At 33.2% G+C, this 25,452-nt stretch overlaps 1 protein-coding gene across 1 annotated transcript; it reads right to left on the bottom strand.

Moving 5' to 3' along the window:
* Positions 1 to 2,907: 2,907 nt before the first annotated feature.
* Positions 2,908 to 7,059, bottom strand: LOC124224297 (uncharacterized). Its single transcript, XM_046636574.1, has one exon. It carries the CDS (start codon positions 7,057 to 7,059, stop codon positions 2,908 to 2,910), a length of 4,152 nt encoding a protein of 1,383 aa, XP_046492530.1.
* Between the last annotated feature and the right edge of the window lie 18,393 nt (positions 7,060 to 25,452).

Raw genomic sequence — 25,452 nt, 5'->3', positions numbered from 1 at the left:
CGCTGCGACGCCACCGCGGTGTAGCGGTGGACGGCAACCGGCCGCCCGCTATGACGTAGAGACTCGGCGGGCTGCAATTTCATGCGCATCGACACCTTTAATGATTTTTTACTCGAAAACGAAGAAAAACACCCCTCTGGAATTAATTCACAGGTTGTAGTACAGTTCAAGGAACATGTCAGAATTTTAAAAAAATTTTTTGATCGTGTCAGTCACTGTTTTGAAAATCTTTGAAAAATTAATTGTTAAATAAACAATTGATAACAACTTGTTTTTACCATTTCGTATTTTTTTTTAAATTCTATGGAGCTTTCCGCGTAATTTGAAAAAAAAAAATATATTGTATCTAATTTTTTGCCGAAGTTATGAATTTTTGAAAAAAATGGGAGTCTAATTTGTTATTGTTAATAAAAAATCGAATTTTGCATTATGAGATTCGCGCTTTGGCACAAAAATCTAACTCGTCCCACACAATCCACATGCCAAATTAAAAAAATATCTGAGAGATGACTGATCCGGTTGACGCGGAATAGCCCATATATATATATATATATATATGTATATATGTATATATATGTATATATATATGTATATATATATATATATATAGATATATATGTATATATATATTCATATATATTTATATTATACATTAATATAACTAAATATAAATGAAGGTAATTGGGGTAAAAAATGTAATAGAATAAAAAGTGATTGTGAATGGAAAAAATTATGAAAAAACGAAATAAAATAAAAAATAAGCGAGTATTCAAAAATATTCAGGATTTTTCTAATAATCTTACATAATTTTGAAAAATTGAATTAATGTGAGAAAAATTTTTTTTTTTCAATTTCCCATTTTTTAAAAGTAAATTGAAAATTATAATATACATATGTATATATATACATATACATGTGTATATATATATATATATATATATATATATATATATATATATATATATATATATATATATATATATATATATATACATATATATATATATATATATACATTCATATATATATATATATATATATATATATATATATATATATATATATATATATATATATATGTGTATATATAAATAAATATTCATATACATATACATATATATATGTATGTATATATATATTTATATATATTCATATTATACCTTAATATAATAGAATATAAATGAAGGTAATTGAGGTAAATAATGTAATAAAATAAAAAGTGATTGTGAATGGAAAAAATTATGAAAAAATGAAATGAAATAAAAAATAAGCGAGTAATCAAAAATATTCAGGATTTTTCTAATAATCATACATAATTTTAAATAATTGAATTAATGTGAGAAAAATTTTTTTCTTTCAATTTCCCTTTTTTAACAGTAAATTGAAAATCATATACATATATATCATATACATATATATATATATATATATATATATATATATACACATTTATATATACATCTATGTATATATATATATGTGTATATTTATATATATATATATATATATATATATATATATATATATATATATATATATATTCGTATATATATGTATATATATATATCTAGATATATATGTATATGTATATTCATATATATTGATATTATACATTAATATAATAGAATATGAATAAATGTAATTGAGGTAAATAATTAATTAAAATAAAAAATAATTGTGAATGGAAAAAATTATGAAAAAATGAAATGAAATGAAAAATAAGCAAATAAATAAAAATATTTAGGATTTTTCTGATAATTATACATAAATTTGAAAAATTGAAATATTGTGGAAAAAATTTTTTTCATCAATCTCCCTTTTTTCAAAAGTAAACTGAAAATTATAATATACATATATAATATAGTTCAAGGAACATGTCAAAATTTTAAAAAAATTTTTTGATCGTGTCAGTCACTGTTTTCAAAATCTTTGAAAAATTAATTGTTAAATAAAAAATTGATAACAACTTGTTTTCACCATCGAGTATTTTTTTTTAAATCCTATGGAGCTTCCCGCGTGATTTAAAAAAAAAAAATATATTGTATCTGATTTTTTGCCAAAGTTATGAATTTTTGAAAAAAATGGGAGTCCAATTTGTTATTGTTATTGAAAAATCGAATTTTGCATTATGAGATTCGCGCTTTGGCACAAAAATCTAACTCCCCCTACACAAGCGACATGCCAAATTAAAAAAATATCCGAGAGATGACTGATCCGGTTGACGCGGAACAGCCCATATATATATATATATATATATATATATATACATATATATATATATATATGTATATATATATTTATATATATTTATACTAGCTGACCCGACAAACGTTGTTTTGTCATATAAATTATTTCTATAGAATATTTTTCTAAAAAAAAATAACCAACTTATTGTAAGTATGTGAGGGATGTGGTATATAAGTGAAAGAGGTAGGGAGCGTTGTGAACGGTGACGGAATATAAAAATAACAAAACACCGAACACTATTTTGTTCAATTCATTAAAATTGATTCTTTAAAATTATATACATATCGCTAGTTATGACAATATTACTAAAAAACAATATCAATCCTTTAAAGCCACAGAGTGTACAATATTTTTTGTTATTCCATCTTTCGCCAACACAAATAAACTGGATGGTTTGCCCACTCGAGAGCACGCCACGTATAATTGTCCGTGTGAAAAACATGATGTGCTCAAATCTAAACCACAGACAGACATCGTTTGGCCTTGAGACTTCTTGATAGTCATTGCAAATGCCAATCTAATTGGAAATTGAAGGCGTTTAAATTGTATTGGCACATCTGTGGGTATAATAGGAATTCGCGGCAGTAATACAATTTCACCTCGAAATTTGCCATTTAGAATGATGGCTTCGATAACATTTTTCATTAATTTTTTAATGACTTATCGCGTGCCATTACACAACCGTGGTGGGTTCAAATTACGAAGTAAAATAACCGGAGATCCAACCTTTAGTTGTAAATTATGCGGTGGCATGCCTGGTAAATCCAATGAGTTTAAAAACTCTGTTGGAAAATTTACAGCTTCGGTGTCATCGCAAACTGTGTCAATAGATTTGTATGACACCAATTCTCCTGGTAACAAATGTTGAATCTTAAGATTCAATTCGTTGACGTCCACATTTTTTGCTGCTAAAATTGCTCTCTCTGCCAGCCACCCATGATTTGCGTATTGTCTGCGTACATCGGGAAATATCTGGTCAATGAGAGCATCTTGCGAATCAATGACTGTGCAGAAATCAGCCTGTAATTTTATGCATCCACTTTCATCTCTAGCAACTTTTCCATCGCCGATATCTAACAGTTGTTTTGAAAATGTTTCAGCGGATGGATCTTGAAGCATTTGAACGCGCATATTTACTTTCAGTTGTACTTTTTCAACATTACGCCACAGTGGCGATGATTTTAAGCACGCGTTGATTTCATCAGCGTATGTTGAACGTGGAATAACGGGAAGTGTTTGTCTGTAATCACCTGAAAGGAGTAACAGAGTGCCGCCGAATAGTTTGTCGTTGTTTTTTATATCTTTCAATGACCTGTTCAACGCCTCAAGCGAATGTTTGTGCGCCATAGTGCATTCATCCCAGATGATAATTTTACAACGTTTAAGCACTGTGGCCATGGAAGATTGTTTTTTTATATTGCACACTGCGTCTGGGTTGTTTTGAATATTTAGCGGCAGTTTAAATACTGAATGAGCTGTTCTGCCTCCATCCAATAAAGTTGCCGCAATGCCAGATGATGCAACAGCCAATGCAATGCCATTATTTGATCGTATTTCGGCGAGAATTAGCGAAATAAGGAATGTTTTGCCAGTTCCACCTGGTGCATCCAAAAAAAAGAAACCACCTTGTCCTGCCGAAACTGCGAGCATGATGCGGTCGTAAATTGTTTTTTGTTCTTCATTCATTAGTGGGACATTGCGAGCAACAATCGCTGCCATTTCTGCAGTATTGTATTGTAGTTCACGATTCAATTCAGTGTTCATTAAATCAGATGCATTTCGATTTGGTGAATGCATACCGAAATGACTGAGTGGTAAGTTGGCAATGGTAATGCAAAGATCCTCAATAGCAATCAATGCTTCATTGTACATAGCGTCACTGAAAACTATCGTTAGATCGTTGCACCGTGTACGATGTTGATGCAATATATCATCAGTCATTGAATCTTTGTGATTGTCCCATAATGTCTCTGCTCGGGTCGGGAAACATGTAGTCAACACTATAGCGAATAGTAGACGAATTTGTTTTGCTGCACAGTTCAATCCCGCTTCAGCAAGCATACATTCCCACTGGTTGTCGTCTTCCAGCAAGCCGAGTGCATGGCATGCATCTTTATACGTTGGATACTGTTGTCCATCCACTTTCCGTATATCTTGAAATGACAATGGCCCGATGACATTAACCAATAACAGGCGAAGATAAAAGCACTCAGTCTGCCTTGGATTGACTGTAAATACTCGCCCCAAGGTGTTTGATTTGAATAAACCGGGATATCCATCAATCGGCGTGCCTTGCTTGCGGGGCATCCATTTTTTTGTTGGAGCCCATGTGAAATAGCGTGGTATTTCTGAATACAGCAATGTCCGTGCAAACGCACCAAAAACATCCGCACGATTGCACAATTCAAAAAATTCAGTGAGTGTTGTTTTTGGTGGATTTATAGCACGATCGATCGCTGTCTCGGTCGTGAAATATACGCGCTGGCCGTTTTCAAGATGGACGGCCAAATGAATAACTGCTGGATCCCGTTCATGAATTGGGAAACCAAAGATACGCCAACCGGCTTCATTGGAGCTGACGTACCGACCAATTTGGTAAAGCGTTATTTCATCGTTAGTATTCACCGGAGGAGCATTCGCATTGATATTGTCAACTCGAAATACAGCCATATCGCTGCCTTTATTGACATACTTGCAAATGTATTTGATGCTCTTTACTGAACTGCAGAACTCAACATTAATATGAGCATTGAATGTTTTGCTCAGCAGAGGCGAATATGGGACCACCCAACGGTTATCAATGTCAATTTCTACTCTGTTTATATTTTTAACAAATGATTGCCCGCCATTATCGGAACTTCTTCGACGATATATGGGGTATCCGTCAACATTTGTGATCGTATCGTTCGTGAAATTTTTCGGATAACTTTTGGTACATTTTCCATCTACCATGCAAGGCGATGTACGAGTCAGATTGCCGCATGGGCCATGAATCATGTTTGCTGTAACAATATCAAACAGCATTTGATCAGTAGACGGATCTGGAATTTCCGCAGAAATTATACTGTCGATTTCTTCAGGTCGTATTTTATCGATTAACCAAACCAAAATGTGGGCATGAGGTAATCCCCGCTTTTGCCATTCAACGGAATACATCCAGCAACGTGTGGGACCGAATACATGTAGTTTTGTAATGAAATTCATCAAAGACTTCAATTTTTGTCTGAACACACGTGCTGTAATGTCATGACGATGGACTGCATTTTGGCCAGGCAATAGTAAAGATGTAATCTCCGGCCATTTTGGATTACATGTGAACGTGATAAATAAACACGGCCGCCCATATTCGCGCACGTAAGTCAGAGCATCCTGTATGTATTCTTGCATATGACGTGGGCTGCCGATGTATGATGATGGTAGAATGACAGAATTACCGATTTGAGCGGCATCGGCGTTGTTGACAATAGCGTCTCGCAGGTGAATGTATTCTTCCGCACGCAGCTTTTCTTGATTAAATCGCAAGTATCGTAATCGTTCGCTCTCTATCTTTAGATACATGTCGACCATGAATTGTTGACAAAGCTCACGACATCGTAGAATAACGTTGTCCTGATCACGTCTAATCATCAACCGATACGCATAATAGTCCTTCGAACTAACATTCTTGTTCGTTTCGGCACCTGTTGCGGGATTTCGTTGTTTAATATTTATGCAATACCCGTCTTGTCCCTTCCAGAACATTAGCGGATATTGGAGAGCGTCATATGAACGGTGTGTATCAGCAATGAACTGTAGATTATTATTTCTTCTACGAATCACTATTTCTCGTTTAGCTGTACGATCGCCAACCATGATTCCAGCGACATTGTCAAGAACAGGTGCATTAAATCTACGAATATGCTCTCCAGCAGGTGTTTTATCCGGATTGATGACAATAGCGTGATTATCACTTTGTAATTTGTGCATGTGTGATTTGAATATTTTCAACAATTCATTGTGCTCATTCAATAGGGAATCCAGGTCACTGACGATGCGTCTGGCAAAAAATGAATCGAGGTTATTATAGCCACAACGTGCATCTACACGTGCATCCTCACCGCCCATAAAGTAAATTTGTAAAAATTTAGGTGATCCGTTTGGCATTGGCAGCAATGAGCCCACTTTATGATAAATTTGGCCTTTGATTTTGAATGTTGAATTAAATTGCTGACCATTGATAGCATTATTTCTAATTATTTCTGTTGCTCCGAACGATGTCATTTGAAAACATGAATTAAATGTTCGAATTGACTTTAGGAATAGATTAGAATCTGGATCCGTGCCGATAAGTAAACCGTTCAATGGTACAGGTGGTGTCTCAATTGCAGGTAATTGCACCTTTCCTGACGAACAACACATTCCAGGTGGCTCAGTTTTAAACTTAAGAGCATGACAATGCGGACATTCCTTGTCCATAGCACCAATTACCACTTTTGAATGAGCATAATATTGAATATCGTGCTCATACTCGAATGCTAGACGCAGGAATGAATTAGATGTAAATAATCGATGCACCTGTTGGCGCTGTTGTTCATTCGCTCTGCATCTGCCAACTATAAGACGACGCGATTGCCTTTGTTCTGATCTTCTTCGTTCACTTCGTTCAGCTCGTACATCTTCTGATTCAGCTTGACGCAATCGCGCCGTGTTCTCACGCACATGAGTGTTATCTTGCTGGATTTGGTCTTCTGTTCTTAGGGCTCTTGTATTTCGCCTGCTTGCAGATCTAGGTGTGTGACGGGCTATAGAAGCTCCTCTGCGTCTTGCTGGCATTGTACTAAACACTTAAATCGAAGAAATCCAATTAGTGAATGATGAAAAGCAGTATATTAATTAATTATTTGTGTATTTTCGTTTATTATTTATTTACCATTTACAAATTACCTACCGAATGTGTATGAGTCTCCTAGCAGCGACACCTGGCGGGCTAATTATCGACCGATGCCAAAAATTATTAAATGAAGAATATTTATTAAACAATAGCACTAAGAAGTATGAAAAAAGTTATAAACCTATTCTCAGACCTACCGAATGTGTATGCAAAATTTCATTGAAATCGGTTCAGCCGTTTCGGAGGAGTTTGGTGACAAACACTGTGACACGTGAATTTTATATATATTAGGATATAAACATATATATTTCAATTCTGAATTTACTCCTGAAAGAAAAAAGAAATTTTAAAAAAGAAAATTTTTTTTTGGTTAATTAAATTTATTGAAAATAGATATAATTATTCAAAAAATCCTACTTATTTTTTAATTATTTGCTCACATATGAATCGAATTTGAAAACATTATTTCTTATAAAAATAATTTATTCTATCGATTATGTCCTTTTTTTATCAAATTATTTAATATAATTACCTTCATTTATATTTAATCATACGAATGTATGATATCTATACGAATGAATGTATTTATATTTAATCATATTATTGTATAATATACAAATATATATAGATGTATATTATGATTTTTAATTTACTTTCAGAAAAAGAGAAATTCGAAAAGAAAAAATTTTTTCACATTGGATATATTTATTAAAAATCGACATAATTATTCAAAAAATCCTACGTATTTTTAAATCGTTTGTTCACATAAAAATTGAATATGAATAATATCTGCTAGGGAAAATAATTCATTCGAATCAATTATTTGCTTATTTTATTGAATTATTTAACTTAATTACCTCCATTTCTATCCAATTAAATTGATGAATAATATACATATATATACATACGTACATATATTATAATATACATATATATATATATACACATATATATACATATATATATACGTATATACATATATATATATACATATATATGCATATATATCTACATATATATACATATATATTTTAATTTTGAATTTACTTCTGAAAAAAAAAGAAATTTTGAAAAAAAAAATTTTTATTGGTTAAATAAATTCATTAAGAATGAATATAATTATTCAAATGATCCTACTCACTTTTTAATTATTTGCTCACATATAAATCGAATTTGAAAACATTATTCATTAGAAAAATAATTTATTCAATCAATTATGTCCTTTTTTTGTCAAATTATTTGACATGATTACCTCCATTTATATTTAATCATATGGATGTATGATATATATACAAATAAATGTATGTATATTTAATTATATTACTGTATAATATACAAATATATATAGACATATATCATGATTTTTAATTTACTTTCAGAAAAAGGGAAATTCGAAAAGAAAAAATTTTTTCACAATGGATAAATTTATTAAAAATTGATATAATTATTCAAAAAATCCGACGTATTTTTAAATTATTTCCTCACATAATAATTGAATATAAATAATATCTGTTAGGGAAAATAATTTATTCAAATCAATTATTTTCTTATTTTATTGAATTATTTCACTTAATTACCTCCATTTATGTCCAATTAAATTAATGAATAATATACATATATATATATATATATATACATATATATATTTACATATATACACATACATATACATGTATATACATAAATATATACATATACACATATAAATATACATATATATATCTATATATATATATATATATATATATAAATATACACATGTATTTTAATTTTGACTTTACTTCTGAAGAAAAAAAAAAGTTTTTGAAAAAAAAAAAATTTTTTTCGGGTAATTAAATTCATTAAAAATAAATATAATTATTCAAAAAATCCTACTTATTTTTCAATTATTTGCTCACATATGAATCGAATTTGAAAACATTATTCTTTAGAAAAATAAGTTATTCAATCAATTATGTCCTTTTTTTATCAAATTATTTGACATAAATACCTCCATTTATATTTAATTATATGAATGTATAATATATGTACAAATAAATGTATTCATATTTAATTATATCATTGTATAAAATACAAATGTATATAGATATATATTATGATTTTCGATTCTCTTTCAGAAAAAGAGAAATTCGAAAAGAAAAAATTTTTTCTCCATGGACAAATTTATTAAAAATTGATGCAATTATTCAAAAGATCCTACGTATTTTTAAATTATTTGCTCACATAATAATTGAATATAAATAACATCTGTCAGGGAAAATAATTTATTCAATTCAATTATTTGCCTATTTTATTGAATTATTTAACTTATTCACCTTCATTTATATCAAATTCAATTAATGAATAATATACATACATATACATATATATACATATACATATAATTACATATATATACACATATATACATATACATATACATATATGTATATAAATATATACATATATATTTCAATTTTAAATTTACTTCTGAAAAAAAAAGAAATTTTTGAAAAAAACATTTTATTTGGTTAATTGAAATCATTAAAAATAAATATAATTGTTCACAACAACGTTGTGAACGCAACACGTCGGTCGCGCGCCTTCCAACTCACGCGAGGCAACCAGCCTCGCACACTTTCTAATCACGCGACCCAGAAGAAAGTGTGACGTCACGCACGCCGCTCACGCCACCCACGCAGCTGAGCGCTTTGCGTAATCACCGAACGTGGTCTCCCGCTATCAAAGATCCACCGAGGCTGGAATAAGAGACGACCGATCAGACCGATCGGCAGGACACTTCGGGTTCAACGCTTCTGACGCACCCAACTGACTCTGACGCTTCAACGACGCCGCTCCAGCCCATCGACGCTACAACGACTGTGACTGACTCTGCGACAGCTGACTGACTTCACGACAGACCTGACTACACGACATTGTATGACGGACCCTTTTTATCTGGCTTCGGCCAGTGAACACCAAAGAACAACTGCATCCAACCCGCCTGTTCCTTGGACTCTACATCGAATAGACGTTCCCTCACGACCACTGACAAGACCACCAGCTGTACTTCTTTCCTTATGGGATGTACGCCGAGCACGCTTAACCTCTCCGAGCTATTACCGGCGCATCCCAGCTCCCGTATCACCGTTTCCTGAGCCGCAGCGTTCTTTTGCGACAATTGCCACCCAGACGACAGACAGCGAGTGGGAGTCTCCGGTAAAAGCAACTGACAACCGCCGTCCCCCAACGCCTCCCAGTTCACCAGAGAGCCGATACACTCCGCCACCCAGGACTGTAACCGAACCCCTCAGACGACCGACATCTGCACTGAAGCCTCCACCACATTGTTTCTCCACTGAGCTACCCCATGTATTACTTGGCAACCATGCAAATAACTGTATATATGTAAATAGAATGAATAATAAGTATAAAATAAACTCAACACCACAACTCATCTTTGATGCCGAACGACTCACACCTTCCACGCGGTTGTGTCGAACAACGAGCCATCAAATAGCGAACAATAATTATTCAAAAAATCCGACTTATTTTTCAATTATTTGCTTACATATGAATCGAATTTGAAAACATTATTCGATAGAAAAATAATTTATTCTATCTATTATGTCCTTTTTTTGTCAAATTATTTGACATAATTACCGCCATTTACATTTAATCATATGAATGTATAATATGAATACGAATGAATGTATTTATATTTAATCATATTATTGTATAATATACAAATATATATAGATATATATTATGATTTTCAATTCAATTCAGAAGAAAAGAAATCCAAAAAAAACAAATTTTTTCACAATGGATAAATTTATTAAAAATTGATATAATTATTCAAAAAATCCTACGTATTCTTAAATTATTTGCCCACATAATAATTGAATATAAATGATATCTGTTGGGAAAAATAATTTATTCAAATCAATTATTTGCTTATTCTATTGAATTATTCAACTTGATTACCTCCATTTACATCCAATTAAATTAATAAATAATATACATATATATACATACGTACATATGTAAAAATATACATATATATATATATATATATATATATACATATATATACATATATATATTCACATATATACATATATATATACATATATATACATATCCATATATATATATATATATATATATATATATACATATATATTTTAATTTTGAATTTACTTCTGAAAAAAAAAGAAACTTTTGAAAAAAAAATTTTTCTCTGGTTAATTAAATTCATTGAAAATAAATACAATTATTCAAAAAATCCTACTTATTTTTTAATTATTTGCACACATGTGAATCGAATTTGAAAACATTATCCATCAGAAAAATGATTCATTCAATCATTGATGTCCTTTTGTTATCAAATTATTTGACATAATTACCTAAATTTATATTTAATTATATGAATGTATAATATCTCTCTATCTAATAAAAATGTTTCAAACAAATGAACGTAGAAAAAGATTATAATAACAATAGTAAAAAAAAGATTATAATAACAATAGTATACGCATGAAGTTGGCGGTGGGGTGAGATCCCGAAAACAGAACAAAAAGCATCTAGCAAACCCTTTGACAGCTGTCATCGGCTGTTTATGACAGTCTTTGACAAATATCTTTATAGGTATCTGTTTCTGACGCGCAAAAAATAAACATGCAAACGAAAATTATCAAGATCATTCCCGACGGGAATTGTCTTTTTCGCGCGTTGGCGTATTGTGTATACGGCACTCAAGATCGACACGCAGAGGTGAGACTGAGTATCGTTTCAAATATAGTGGATAATTGGTCTACGTTTGCGGGTTTTATTACAGGTAATGAGTCAAACGGTGCTGTGATTAGATCACCTGGTGATTACAACTCACATATGAATAAAAATGCAATACATGCAGCTGCGGACATTTTTAAGATATGTTTAATCGTGTATCGCGAAGAACAAATTCATCCACTCCGGATCGGATCACAAAATGAAACACAATTCTCGCTACGCTTCACCGGCGACGGAGACAGTGGACACTTTGATGTCTTGCAGAAACAAAATAAAATTCAGATAGTGAGTAATAAGTATGAAAAGTAACAATCAAATAATAGTAAATCTAAATATAACACCAAACAGTCAAAAGGATAGCCAGGATTCCAGATGATAATGGAGAAAGAAGTTTCAAGCAGCAAACAAGGCGATGAAGATGGTGGATGGTCGGAAGTATCACAAAAGAAAGAGGAAAATAAAATTGGAAGTGCGAAGAAGCAAAGAAGCCATAGAATAATATCCATCAAATATTCCTTTAACCAGGCAAGAGGACGACCAGGATCTATGTTAACCACAAGAGAAAGAGGTGTTTTACGGAGTGAACAGCAATACAAATATAGAGAAAAAAATAATATAAAGAAGGTGATTTTGGAGAATAACGGGCAGAGCGGTAGCAAAAATAATTCAGCAAGGCAAGGAGATAGATCGATATCAATAGAGAAGGAACACCATTTTTCAACAAACGAATGGAAGCTTAGATTGATGAAAAAAAGAAAAGTAAGAACAGAAGGAATTGAAGTGGACAGCAAGTGCGGACCTGTCATCAAATCAACATGAAGGAATTCGCCTGTCTACTAGACAATGCGTAAGGAAATAGTGAGGCGCGAAGCGCCGAACAACGAGGCGCGTATCGCCGAGATGGGGTGGGCGCGCGAAGCGCGCAGGGGCGAAGCCCCTAGTGTATACAGATAAATGTATTTATATTCAATTATATTATTGTATATTATACAAATACATATAGATATATATTATGATTTTTAATTTACTTTCAGAAAAAGAGAAATTCGAAAAGAAAAAATTTTTTCACAACGGATAAATTTAGTAAAAATTGATATAATTATTCAAAAAATCCTACGTATTTTTAAATTATTTGCTCACATAATAATTGAATATAAATAATATCTGTTAGGGAAAATAATTTATTCAAATCAATTATTTGCTTATTTTATTGTATTATTTAACTTAATTACCTACATTTATATCCGATTAAATTATTGAATAGTATACATATATATACATACGTACATATATAATAATATACATATATATATATACACATATATAAACATATATATATATATACGTACATACATATATATATATACATATATATTTTAATTTTGAATTTACTTCTGAAAAAAAAATAAATTCTTGGAAAAAAAATTTTTTTGGTCAATTAAATTCATTAAAAATGAATATAATTATTCAAAGAATCCTACTTATTTTTTAATCATTTGCCCAAATATGAATCGAATTTGAAAACATTATTCGTTAGAAAAATAATTTATTCAATCAATTATGTCCTTTTTTTATCAAATTATTTGACATAAATACCTCCATTTATATTTAATTATATGAATGTATAATATATGTACAAATAAATGTATTTATATTTAATTATATCATTGTGAAATATACAAATGTATATCGATATAAATTATGATTTTAGATTCTCTTTCAGAAAAAGAGAAATTCGAAAAGAAAAAATATTTTCCCCATGGATAAATTTATTAAAAATTGATACAATTATTCAAAAAATCCTACGTATTTTTGAATTATTTGCTTACATAATAATTGAATATAAATAACATCTGTCAGGGAAAATAATTTATTCAAATCAGTTATTTGCCTATTATATTGAATTATTCAACTTATTTACCTCCATTCATATCAAATTCAATTAATGAATAATATACATATATATACATATATATACATATACATATATATGCATATATATACATATATATATACATATATACATATATATACATATATATGCATATATATATGTATTTATATACATATATATTTCAATTTTGAATTTACTTCTGAAAAAAAAAAAGAAATTTTTGAAAAAAAAATTTTTTTGGTTAATTAAATTCATTAAAAATAAATATAATTATTCAAAAAATCCTACTCATTTTTGATCTATTTGCTCACATATAAATTGAATTTGAAAACATCATTCATTAGAAAAATGATTTATTCAATCATTGATGTCCTTTTTTTATCAAATTATTTGACATAATTACCTCTATTCATATTTTATTATATAAATGTATAATATATATACAAATGAATGTATTTACATTTAATTATATTATTGTATAATATACAAATATATATAGATATATATTATGATTTTTGATTCACTTTCGGAAAAAGAGAAATTCGAAAAGAAAAAATTTTTTCGCAATGGATAAATTTATCAAAAATTGATATAATCATTCAAGAAATCCTACGTATTTTCAAATTATTCGCTCACGTTATAATTGAATATAAATAATATCTGTTAGGGAAAATAATTAATTCGAATCAATTATTTGCTTTTTTTATTGAATTATTCAACTTAATTACCTCCATTTATATCCAATTGAATTATTGAATGATATACATATATATACATACGTACATATAATCAAATACATATATATATATGTACCCATATATACATATATTTACATATATACATATATATGTACATATATGTACATATATATATATATATTGATACAAAGGGTGAAATCACCCGTTTTGCCCCCTCTTTAATGATCTAGTAGTCAGCATAGATAAAAGACGTTTATAAACCTCTTATGTCTTTAAAAAGAATAAGGTTGCTGCGCCAACCGATATCATTGTAAAAACAGTCTTGTTTCAGACTTTAAACAAGAAACACGTATATTGCATTAAAAGCATTTATCACGATATTTTTGTTCACGCCTTTGATTTGATAATAAGTAAACTCGCGGATCCATATTTTATCAACGTAACGCCTAAATCGTTACAATTGGTGTCAGAAGCGGGATCTTGAGTTCTTATTAATTGAGTCAATTCAGTGCACGAACTTTAATTATGAGTAGCAGTCGTTTGACGCGCTCACGACGAAGAGAAAGAAGCGGAGAAGAACCTTTTGTTATGGAGAATCCGCGGGTCCCTGAAACAATTCCATCACCTTCAGTGGACCCTCTTCCAATTCCTTCGACAATCTCTCAAATTGATCTGCTGAAGATCATGTCTCAACAGCAAGAGGCTGCTGAGCGCCAACAACAGCAACTTCTTCAGCTGCTTCTTGATCAACAAGAACAGCGAAGAAAAGAACATGAACAACAGCTGGAACAGCACAGGCTTGATAGAGAGGCACAAGAACGATCCGAAACTAGTCTACACGAACTGTTCCGGACGACTGTGGCGGCTCTTCAGGCTGTTCATCAGGTGAATGGCTCAGGAGAACCGGCTGTCACCCCACGAGGTTCCAGAGTTGTTACGCCGCTTCCCTCTCCTGTTCCTTCTCCTGTTCCCGTTCCCACTGTTCGACAGATTCAAAATTCAGGTCGATTCCAGGATGTTCCTGAATCAAGGTCTGTGCCTTTTATTAGGAGAGTAGATGAATCTCCAATTAGTAGAATGAGAGTAAATAATGAGGCTGGTTTTTCCGAGTCTTTGACTCAAGTTCGGCCTCAATGTTCTCATTTTAATCAATTGAATAATTCGAGATTTCCTGAGGTTGCTTCTCAGATTAATGAGAAACCTCTTTATCCTTTAAAACCGCCAATTTTTGACGGAAAAATTCCATGGGCAGATTATGAACGCCAGTTTAATACAATTGCTAAACATAATCAGTGGGACTCCGCCATGAGGGCCCACAGTCTTGCCTCCTGTCTTCGAACGCCGGCTTTGAATGTTTTAACGGCGTTGTCTGAGGAAGAAATCTCTGATTATGAAAAACTTAGTTCTGCATTAAAGTTGAGGTATGGAAATGACCACTTAACGAAACTGTACACAGCACAGTTACAGACAAGAAGACAAGGACGAGACGAAGACCTCGCGTCTCTTAGTCAGGACATTGAACGGCTTTCTCGTATAGCTTTGCCAGATCACGAGCCGTCTCGTAATTTATTAGCGACTCAAGCCTTTCTAAACGCAATTAGTGATCCAGAAATTGAAATGGCCGTTGGAACATCGGGCCTCACTTCTCTGCGGGAGGCAACAGCCAAAGCCCTCGAGGTGGAGGCAATGAGAAAGCAATATTTTGGGCTGAACAAGCTTCGTCGGATTGAGGTGTCTGAAAACGTCTCAAGAACGCGAAGTTTTGAACACTCGGAGGAGTCAAAACCTCAAAATTATAAAAATAGAAATAACAGTAACAATTTTAAACCAAGAAATCGAGGTTATTTTCAAAACCAACAAAACCAGCGTATAAATAAAAACGTGGTCGTGACAAGTCAAACTAGCTTGACTTGTATATTTTGTAAAAAAACAGGTCACGATGCCAATCATTGTTTTCTAATTAAGAAAATTAGTGGAAAACCGGTGCAAGGCTCGAATCCAAATTCTTATAATTGGCGTAAGAAAAATATAGAAATAGGGGAAACAAATCCTCAATCAAGTTCTTCAACAGGAACTCACTCAAAAAACTAATTCTAGATGATTTGTCAGGGCGAAAATCATCGCAGATTGTTAGAATGAAAGCCCTCTTAGAGAGCAATTTTTAATTAAAAGTCTACGACAGTCTGGTCTTTACGCGCGCGGTACTGTAAATGGCGTCGATTGTCTATGGGTAATAGACACGGGCGCGGAAGTAACCGTAGTTCGATCGGATCTCTTTAAATCCGATGACCAGATTGTTCCCTCTTTTTCTCTGCGAACAGCCACTGGAGAGACGACCCCGGTTTTGAGACAGGCTACTGTCCAAATTAACCTTTTTGGGTGTATCGACTCTCCACATAAGGTTTTTATAGCAGATATAGAGGATGAAGGTATTTTGGGAATAGACTTTCTTACAGCTCATAACTGTGTTATCTCGACTAAGAGAAATTCGCTAGCTTCAAACAATCGTGAAATAACTCTTTAGGGTTGGTGGTCGAGTGATTGAGGTAGATGACACAATTGGTTTACTTTAACACAGAAGAATTATTTATTATAAAACACTTGATTAGATTACAAAGAAAATAAATGATGTAATGTGATATTTGAATACGCGCTGGCAGAGTTGATGAGCGCGGGTGACTGTTAAGTGTGCACGTCAGTCACTGTTGAGTGTCAGAGGGAGTCCCCGAGTCTGTGGTTGCGCTGTGTCCGTGCATCGGTTTTATGCACGAGGAAACAGTTAGGAAGTAGGTGGATGGAAGGGATTTCTTGTCTGTGATAGGACGAAAAGGTACAAAGGAGATGACATGCAGAAAAAATGGGGAAAACCCAGTAATTAGGAAAACGTGCCTAAACTGCGCATGCACGATCAAGTCATAAAACTTGGATCTGCGTGCGGGCGGTCGAGTTGTAAAAACTCGAGGCGCGCGGCGGCGTCGGTTGTAAAGGCTAGAGTACAGTGTATTGAGAGAAAAAAAACGAGAATACATTTAAGTACTTAGGAGTTCATAATTGCGGTGCAATAATTAAGGATTAGGAGAAATATGGATTTTTAAATGCATTTGGGATTTTTGGGATTTGTCACGTCCGGTTGTAATTTTCTGTTCAATTTTTGTGAGGCGAAGCCGCCACAACTCTTTGTACAAATAGAAATGGAATTTATTGGACTCCTCCTAGAATTCGAGAAATAGAACTTTCGGAGGATGATTTGCAACAACGTTTTCCTTCGCATTTACAGAGCCTTGTTGAGAAATCTTCGATTTCGTTAAATTCAGCTCAGGCAGAATCGTTTAAATCTCTTTTGCTAGAGTTTATAGATTCTTTCGCCAAAGATAGTGGTGATAAGGGCCGATGTACTTCTGTCAAGCACAAGATCGACGTCGGAGAAAGTTCACCAATTAAACAAGCTCCTCGAAGACTTGCTCTCAACGCCCGAGAAGAGGTTAAGAAGCTTGTGGAAGACATGCTAAAGAACGATGTTATTGAACCATCGTCTAGTCCCTGGGCCTCACCAATCGTCTTTGTTAACAAAAAGGACGGATCCAAACGATTTTGTATCGATTACAGGAAGCTGAACGATATAACGAAGAAAGATTCTTACCCTCTACCCAGAATCGACGAGACACTCGACCTGATAGCTGGTGCAACTTGGTTCAGCACCATAGACCTTCAAAGCGGATACTGGCAGGTCGAAATGGATCCTCTAGATAAAGAAAAAACAGCTTTTGTTACGGGTTTAGGAGGATTATGGCAGTTCAAGGTTATGCCGTTTGGTTTGAGTAATGCCCCGGCTACCTTTGAACGAATGATGGAGGCTATTCTCCATGGGCTCACGGGCAAAATATGCCTCGTTTATTTAGACGATATAATCGTTTTTGGCAAGAACTTTGAAGAAGAAGTTAAAAATCTCAGACAAGTTTTCGCTAGGTTGAAGCAAGCAGGTCTGAAAATGAGCCCGAAGAAATGCCATATGTTCCAGAAAGAAGTAGGCTTCCTCGGACATATCGTTTCAGCACAAGGTGTGAAGACCGACCCATCTAAAATAGAGAAGGTTTCTTCTTGGCCGACACCTAAGAATAAAGAACAAATTCAAAGCTTTTTAGGCCTTTGTACGTATTACAGAAGATTTGTAAAAGGTTTCGCTAGTATAGCTAAACCTCTCCATCACTTGACCGGAATCAAGATTCCATTTGACTGGACCCCGGAATGCGAAGAGGCTTTTAAGAAATTAAAAGAAAATCTTATTTCTTCGCCGATTTTAGCTTATCCAGAGGTCGAAATTCCTTTTATTCTAGATACGGATGCATCTCTTTCAGGAATAGGCGGGGTTCTGTCACAAATTCAGGGAGGTCAAGAGAGAGTGATAAGCTATTTCAGCAGAGTTTTGAGTAAAACCGAGAGGAATTATTGTGTTACTCGTAGAGAGTTTTTAGCTGTTGTTAAGACCGTAGTACATTTTCATCATTATTTGTACGGCAGGAGATTTTTGATACGTACAGATCATGCTTCTCTCAGGTGGCTACTTTCGTTTAAATCTCCCGAAGGTCAGGTAGCTAGATGGTTAGAAAGGCTCGGTCAGTACGATTTTGATATTCGTCATCGAGCAGGAATTCATTATGGAAACGCCGATGCTCTCTCTCGAAGACCCTGCGAGGAAATGCCAGAGTGTAAACAGTGTGCACGATTAGAAAAAAATCGTGACCCCTCTCTTATAATACGGAAGATTTCTTTTAAAAATGACCAGGGGGAATGGAGAAAATCGCAACAAGAGGACGACACTTTGAATCAAGTGAAGTCTTGGAAAGAAGCAGAAACTCGCCCAGACTGGCAGGATATATCTTTAGCCGAGCCAGATTTGAAAATTTATTGGGCTCAATAGGACTCTATTCTTTTAATTGATGGAATTTTATACCGAAAATGGGAATCTGCAGACTTGAAAGAAATCAGGTGGCAACTTTTGGTTCCCAGGTCACGAGTTCCGGAGATTCTTGCTCTTTATCATGATTCTCCTGCAGGCGGACACTTCGCTTCAAATAAAACTCTAGGCAGAATTCGCAACTTCTACTTTTGGCCCCGTTGCCGGATGGACATTGAAGATTGGTGTCGAAGATGTCGAATCTGCACGGCAAAGAAAGGACCTCGAGCGAAGGGACAAAGCTCTCTTCAAATTTACAACGTGGGAGCTCCACTTGAAAGAATAGCGATGGATATTCTTGGACCTCTTCCGATAACCCATTCTGGAAATAAATATGCTTTGGTTATTGCTGATTATTTTACTAAGTGGCCAGAAGTGGTTCCTCTCGCTGATCAAGAAGCCTCTACTGTAGCACAGGCATTCGTTAAAGAATTTATTTGTAGACACGGAGTCCCTCTAGAACTTCATACTGATCAAGGCCGAAATTTTGAGTCGACCTTAATGAAAGAGGTTACTCAGATTTTAGGGGTTAGAAAAGCTCGTACAACTCCTTTGCATCCGCAATCTGATGGCATGATAGAACGTCTGAATCGGACTTTACTACAGTATTTGTCGTCCTTCGTAGAGCAGAATCAGAGAGACTGGGACTCCTGGATCCCTTTCTTCCTCTTATCTTACAGATCTGCGATTCATGAGACAACGAAGCAGACGCCAGCCCTCATGCTTACTGGAAGAAATCTTCGACTTCCGTCAGATTTAGAGAAAGGCCCTGTTCCTGTGCAAAGACAGCATCAAACAGATTATGCCTTTTCATTACAACAACGATTAGAAGAAATTCATCACTTTGCTAGGAATAGAATTTCTATGGCTTCAGATAAATTGAAAACTCGTTATGATATTCGAGCCAGAGATTTAAAATTTAATCCTGGAGATTCTGTCTGGCTCTTTCAACCTCGAAGACAGAAAGGACGATGTCCAAAGCTACAAAGAAATTGGGAAGGCCCTTACTTAGTGGTTAACCGGATAAATGATGTTGTTTATAGAATCCGAAGATCTCCTCATTTACGTCAAAAAGTGGTTCACTTGGATCGTCTTGCTCCTTTTGAAGAGGATCAACCTGGAACAATCTCTCCAAGACCAGGGACATCCTTCGAGGTTAGATCTTCAAACGAACACCCTTGACGACTGTGATCGATTTGGCCTTCTTCACAGTCGGTTATCGATTGGGAGAAGAATTTACCTTTCGGAATTCATTTGAGTAAAACTCGACCGCTTATGATTATTATTGAAGGAAATATCGGATGCGGAAAAACAACTTTCACCAAGAGGTTTTTAGCAGATCGCCAGGTCTGTACACTTTTAGAACCTCTTGAAGAATATCGAAATGTAGCCGGAATTAATCTTTTAGATTTGATGTATCAGAACCCAGATCGTTATTGCTATTATTTTCAGCATTTCGCTCAAATGGTTATGTTAGATAGACATCTGCAGACGACTTCATTGCCTGTAAAGGTGATGGAAAGATCGATATTCAGTAGCAATTGTTTTGTAGAAGCTCGTCGAAGGTTAGGTAATTTTCGCGACTTCGAATCTCATTTATTGACAAAAAATTTTGATCTCCTCATTCGCTCGTCTGAGCTCAGAGTAGATTTGATTGTTTATTTGCGAGTTTCCCCAGAAACTTCTTTTGCTCGAGTCAGTTCCCGTTCTCGTGAGGAAGAATCGAGTATTTCTTTAGAGCTACTCAGAACTATTCATGAGGTTCATGAAGATTGGCTAGTAAAACAAACCTTTTCTTCTTTGTCGGCTCCTGTTATGGTTATCAATGCAGAATCCACAGCCGACCAAGTTTATTCTAATTTCTGTCTTGCAATGACACACGGACAAAGTTAAACCTTTGAATTTAATATTGAAAGAATTTTATTCCTCACAAAAAAAAAAAAAACTATCATAACTAAAACTTAATTTTTGAAATTAAACTACATTAACGGGAAATGGCGAGTAATATTTATAATTTTCTTCATTTCTTCCTTTACATTATCACATCCCTCGCATCCTTCCGTTTTCTTTACTATCTCAAAAAGACTTTGTTTGCACAAGCGACATAGCGCTTTTTCTTTGAGAAAGGTCAGATGAAGGGAGACTTCTTGTAGAAGAAATTCGGGTTGAGAGCTGAAAAGAAATGATTGAAACAAAAATTATTTTCTTATAATTTATTTGTGTTATTCGAAATAATGTACTCACTGTGACTCAAAGCAGCTTTGGCATAGGTAGCCGCTTCTTCCTTTTTCAGAAACTGCGTTTAGTTGGCCGCAGGACATCTTTCTCCATAGAGAGTTAAAATAATTTGAACTTTCTATTTCGCTAAGTTCTTCTAGATTTTCGAAAAGGAATACTTTTACCAACATAGCCGCATTCATGGAAGTATGCTCTTTTGTATCCATTTTTTTTGAAAAAGAACTGTCTTTAACGACTACTTTTCTTATAATGATTTGTTATTTCTGCGTTGCTAATCAATTTGAAATTTGTTTTCTTCGATTGTTTCTTTCTAGAAACTTCTTCTTTGGAATCGAGTTTTGTAACGGACAGGCTTTGGTTTATTAATGTGAAAAGAGCCACGATTATTTTTCGAGGTCGATGAGCGATTGCTTGATTTTCACATTTTATTAACCTCAAGTGTCAGTTTTTGTGAGTACTTTTTCAGGTTACTTGACACAGCCTTTTCCCATCCAATCTTTTCCCGATTCCTGAAGATGACTGGTGGTCTTATTTTGAAGAAGAATGCAGAAATGATTCAGATAAGATCGTTTCTTTTCTTTTGAATACGTATTTCATTTATTTTATTCAAGTATTCTCTCAAATTCACTTAGTGAATTTGAATTGTCATACCACCACTCACATTTGTCCTCCAAACTCTAGGGTGTGCTGTCTCAGAAGAAGCTCTGGATTCAGTCAGCTCCATTGTACAACAATCAGTGTTCCGTTAACAAAGAGGGTTCACCAGATATCCAAGAATAAAAAGAGAAAAAGAACAACAGTTAATATTACAGTGTAAATCATGCTATTAATGAAAAATTAGGAAACAAAACAATAACTTACAAGACAATCGTCCGATAACACTGGGAGACCAATCTCCACTCTTCTGATCACCCCTCGTCTGGCCATTGGTTGCCTTTCAAAAAGTGCTGCCTTTTTTTTGCCTTCAAAAATACCGAAAGATCCTGTTTGATAATAATAGCTTCTAATATTTTCAGGTACGAAATAATTCATTGTCAAAGCGGGACTAAATTTGTCAGGCATGGAAGCATGTAAGTAAATTTCCAATTACGTGATCTTTGACAATGACAATATTTTAACATGGATTCAATGATGAAATTCGTTTTTTTTTCAGCAGGCTCGAAGTTTAAACTTTAATTAACACGAGGAAAATTATGCCTTACCTGATGGTCAAAACGTTTAGGTGGCAAGGATCCTGGTTTCTCGAGCGGTGCAATCATTAGAACCATCGAACCTGGTTGTTTCGTCAGACATCAGGTGCCAGAGTGAATTTTATCAGGCCATCGCCACCTTCTTAACATCAGTTGAGGCAAAATTGAAGAGCGGGATATACTACAGATCATAATGGCTGAATATCCCATCATTTTACTTTGATCGAGCCAATAGCGATAAGTTTGTTACTCAACCGTTGCTGCCAATTCATTCTACCGAGGAATCATTCTGTGCACCATTGTAATTTAAGCATTATTATTGACCAGCATTGTTTTTCAAACTTTATACCATTTGATTTGGTATCTTATTTTGAAGCTTACTTTTACTCTCTTTGGCATTGAATTCAGATAAATAGTTTTTCAAGTCCTCAATTAGATTGTAGGGTTGAATTTTGCTAGGCAAACTGAATCAATCTAAATCTAGAACTGTTGAATAAGTTCAGTTAAAAATATCTTTAAATTTAATCTTAGTTGACGGTGTCATCTGGCTAGCTAGTCGCACGATAACTTGAAACCAAATTCAATTTTACACTCTTTATAGGGTCCTACGCTAAGACTGAAAGCTTGTGAATCTCCATGTACCGCAATTATTTCTGCATTTCATGTTAGCATTATCTGGAGCAAAAAAAATCCCATTTTGAGATTGAAAATGGATCCTGAAACACAGAGTTATTCAATAGCACGAATTGAAAACCAAGAATTTTATAATGGTTTCTGCAACAAAGGGACTCTTTCCAAATATCCTTGTTAGAAGGTGATGTTCGGAGGACTATGAACAAGATATTGTATCGGATTACATTATTTGGAAAAAAATCTTCATAAACTTCGTTAAAAATTAGATATTCATTTATTTTGATGGAACAAGGGACACAATCTTTACATTACTTTAAAATTGACATTACTCTAAAACATGATTGTCCTTGAAGCTAATTGTGACATCGAGGCGCATTTTGAGAAACCTGATTTTCAATTTGTGTCACAGGATGTGATTTACGTTCCTGAGTTCTACGCTTTCGATTAGATTTTCTTTGTTTCGAACCGCACTAACATGAAATACAGAAATCATTTTAATAAATCTAATATCACTTGAATTTTCAATTTGAGTATTAGGTTCCCTTCGTTTATTTAATCGAACATCATTGAAAATTTGCAAAATAAATTCTGATAATCATTCGGAAATTTTAAATAGTAGTAGCAATAATTTGTTGATCGGAAAAAATACATTGACTATCGACTATTCGTAAATTTTGTTGAACTATTTTTAAGAAAAAAAAGATTCACAGTTCCGTTACAGATAGTGAGATATTTAAATTTCTTGAATGCTCGGTTTAATGTCTCATTTTCGAAAGTGATAAAATTCAATATTACCGCCTGAAATCACAAAAGAGTGAGAAAGTTGCTTAGTTGCTTGAAAGTGGCGATGATCTTTGTACGTCTGACAAATTGAATGGGCAGATAACAGGGAATATCAGAGATGTAATTATTTTAGCCGTATCACCTGTTGATAGATAAAAATTCCATTGTTATTTCTAATGTACGAAATAATAAAAATGATTAAATAAAGTGTTCGCACCTACCTGCTGCCTTTCTTCCAAGCACCCAACATTTAAACAGATTTCTCATTTTAGTCGAATAAAGCCAATTTTCAAAGAGCATCAGCATCAACTTTCCGAGTCACTACCTCGACTGTTTAAGATTCTAACCTCAAAAATTCGTATGAACTACAACGCCGCCAGAAACAGAGTTTGACAGCTGAAACTCGGAGTGGCTAACCTGCCCGAGCAGCCGATAAAACTCGCGCATGCGCATTATATGTATAGTTTCAAGAGATTGTCCCGGTATATAATGATTTTCAATTCACTTCTAGAAAAAGAGAAATTCGAAAAGAAAAAATTTTTTTACAATGGATCAATTTATTCAAAATTAATATAATCATTCAAAAAATCCTAAGTATTTTTCAATTATTTGCTCACATATGAATCGAAATGAAAATATTATTCATTGGGAAAAATAATTTATTCAATCAATTATGTCCTTTCTCTACCAAATTTTTTGACATAATTACCTCCATTTATATTTAATTATATGAATGTATAATATACATACAAATAAATGTATTTATATTTAATTATATTATTGTATAATATACAAATATATATACATGTACATTATGATTTTTCATTCAATTTTAGAAGAAGAGAAATTCGAAAAATCCCAAGTATTTTTTCATCATATGCTCACATATTAATCAAAATATAAATATTATTCGTTGAGAAACATAATTTATTCGAATCAATTATTTGCTTATTTTATTGAATCATTCAACTTAATTACCTCCATTATATCCAATTAAATTAATGGATAATATACATATATATATATATATGTATATACATATATATACATATATATACATTAGGGTGCTTTTTTTTTGGACTATATTTTTTTTCTTTCGGTCCCATCGTGAAATTTTGTTGGAAATACAACAAAAAAAATTCCCTGAAAGATTGAGGCCTTAATATTAATAT

The sequence above is a fragment of the Neodiprion pinetum genome, unplaced genomic scaffold (assembly GCF_021155775.2).
Source record: "Neodiprion pinetum isolate iyNeoPine1 unplaced genomic scaffold, iyNeoPine1.2 ptg000129l, whole genome shotgun sequence".
Lineage (NCBI taxonomy): Eukaryota > Metazoa > Arthropoda > Insecta > Hymenoptera > Diprionidae > Neodiprion > Neodiprion pinetum.
The sequence above is the reverse complement of the archived record's forward strand: the minus strand, read 5'-3'. Positions and strand labels throughout refer to the sequence as shown.